The sequence below is a fragment of the Argiope bruennichi genome, chromosome 5, assembly GCF_947563725.1.
Source record: "Argiope bruennichi chromosome 5, qqArgBrue1.1, whole genome shotgun sequence".
Taxonomy (NCBI): Eukaryota; Metazoa; Arthropoda; class Arachnida; order Araneae; family Araneidae; genus Argiope; species Argiope bruennichi.
Window position 1 is genome coordinate 63,146,942 of NC_079155.1, and position 1,196 is coordinate 63,148,137.

The 1,196-nt window shown below is 38.9% G+C and overlaps 1 protein-coding gene across 1 annotated transcript; it reads left to right on the plus strand.

Moving 5' to 3' along the window:
* The first annotated feature begins 515 nt into the window (after positions 1-515).
* Positions 516-1,196, plus strand: LOC129968285 (ATP-dependent DNA helicase pif1-like). The gene has a single exon (XM_056082141.1). The coding sequence runs from the start codon at positions 516-518 to the stop codon at positions 1,194-1,196; it is 681 nt and encodes a 226-aa protein (XP_055938116.1).

A 1,196-nucleotide genomic window follows, 5' to 3' on the forward strand; every position in this document is an offset into this window, starting at 1 on the left:
ATTTTAATTAAAAGTTAAAAAAATTATGTGTATTATACTGTTGTAGCTATCTCAATCTCGATCGATAACTAAAATAGACTTGACTTGATTTTAAAGAAATACGGACTCGCTGTTTTGTTTTATTTCAAGTTACAATGTAAATCAATTGCTTTTAGATTAGTTGTGTGTTTTTGTAACTAAATTGTGTTTATGTTAATTATATATTTTTCGCATGTAGTTTTAAGAGCATCGGTTTTTAGGTTAGTTTTAATTTTTTTTTATTTGTTATTATTTGATAGTTTTTCGAAATGCCCAGAAAACGCAAATCTAATCTCTCGAAGAGGAGTAATAAAGCTCGGACTATGAAAGTAGCTAGAAGACCTGTTTGCAATTTTAATGAGCACTTGTGGACTTCAAACCCCTTCCAGCTGTGGGATAAATACAAGGATGCTTTATCAAAAGATATCGTGCATAAGCTGGATGGCATTCACAATAACCTAATCATTTACGAAACTTTGGTATTGATTGAGGATAAAATGATTTCTATATCTGGAAAATGTCTCACTGATTTCGGCCTACCCCCACCACAGCGAAGAGGGGAATTATCGAGCGAAGTGGTGAAGGAGCTAAATTATGACACCGCTGTTTTGAAAGCGCAGGTGAATGAAATGATACCACGATTACTTTCCGAGCAGCGTCAAATCTACGAAACGATTCTGAACCGAGTAAATAGTGGAGAGGAGCGATTATTCTTTCTTGACGCACCAGAGGGTACGGGTAAGAAGTTTGGGCTGAATCTCCTGCTAGCCCAACTCCGCAAGGACCACAATATAGCTCTGGCTGTATCTTCCTCGGGCATTGCTGCAACTTTTCTTAACAGTGGCCATATTGAACATTCCGTTTTCAAATTTCAGCTTAATCTTCCAAGCGAACATACCCCAACATGCAACATCACCAAAAACAACGACCGGGGAGTCCTTTTACAGCAGTTCAAGTTTATAGTATGGGACAAGTGCACAATGTCGCACAAGCATGCATTAAAAGCGTTAAACCGCAGCCTACAGGACATCCACGGCAGTCAAGCAGTGATGGGCGGCTTTGCCGTTTTGCTCACATCCGATTTTAGACAGACACTGCCAAGTGTTGATCAGACCGTCATACATACACATCAAAATTTACATAATTCCCACGCGAACGAAGTCTCGGGTAAAAGCTAG

Coding starts and splice junctions, on each gene's coding strand:
- LOC129968285 (XM_056082141.1), top strand. CDS start 516: ATGATTTCTATATCTGGAAAATGTCTCACTGATTTCGGCCTACCCCCA.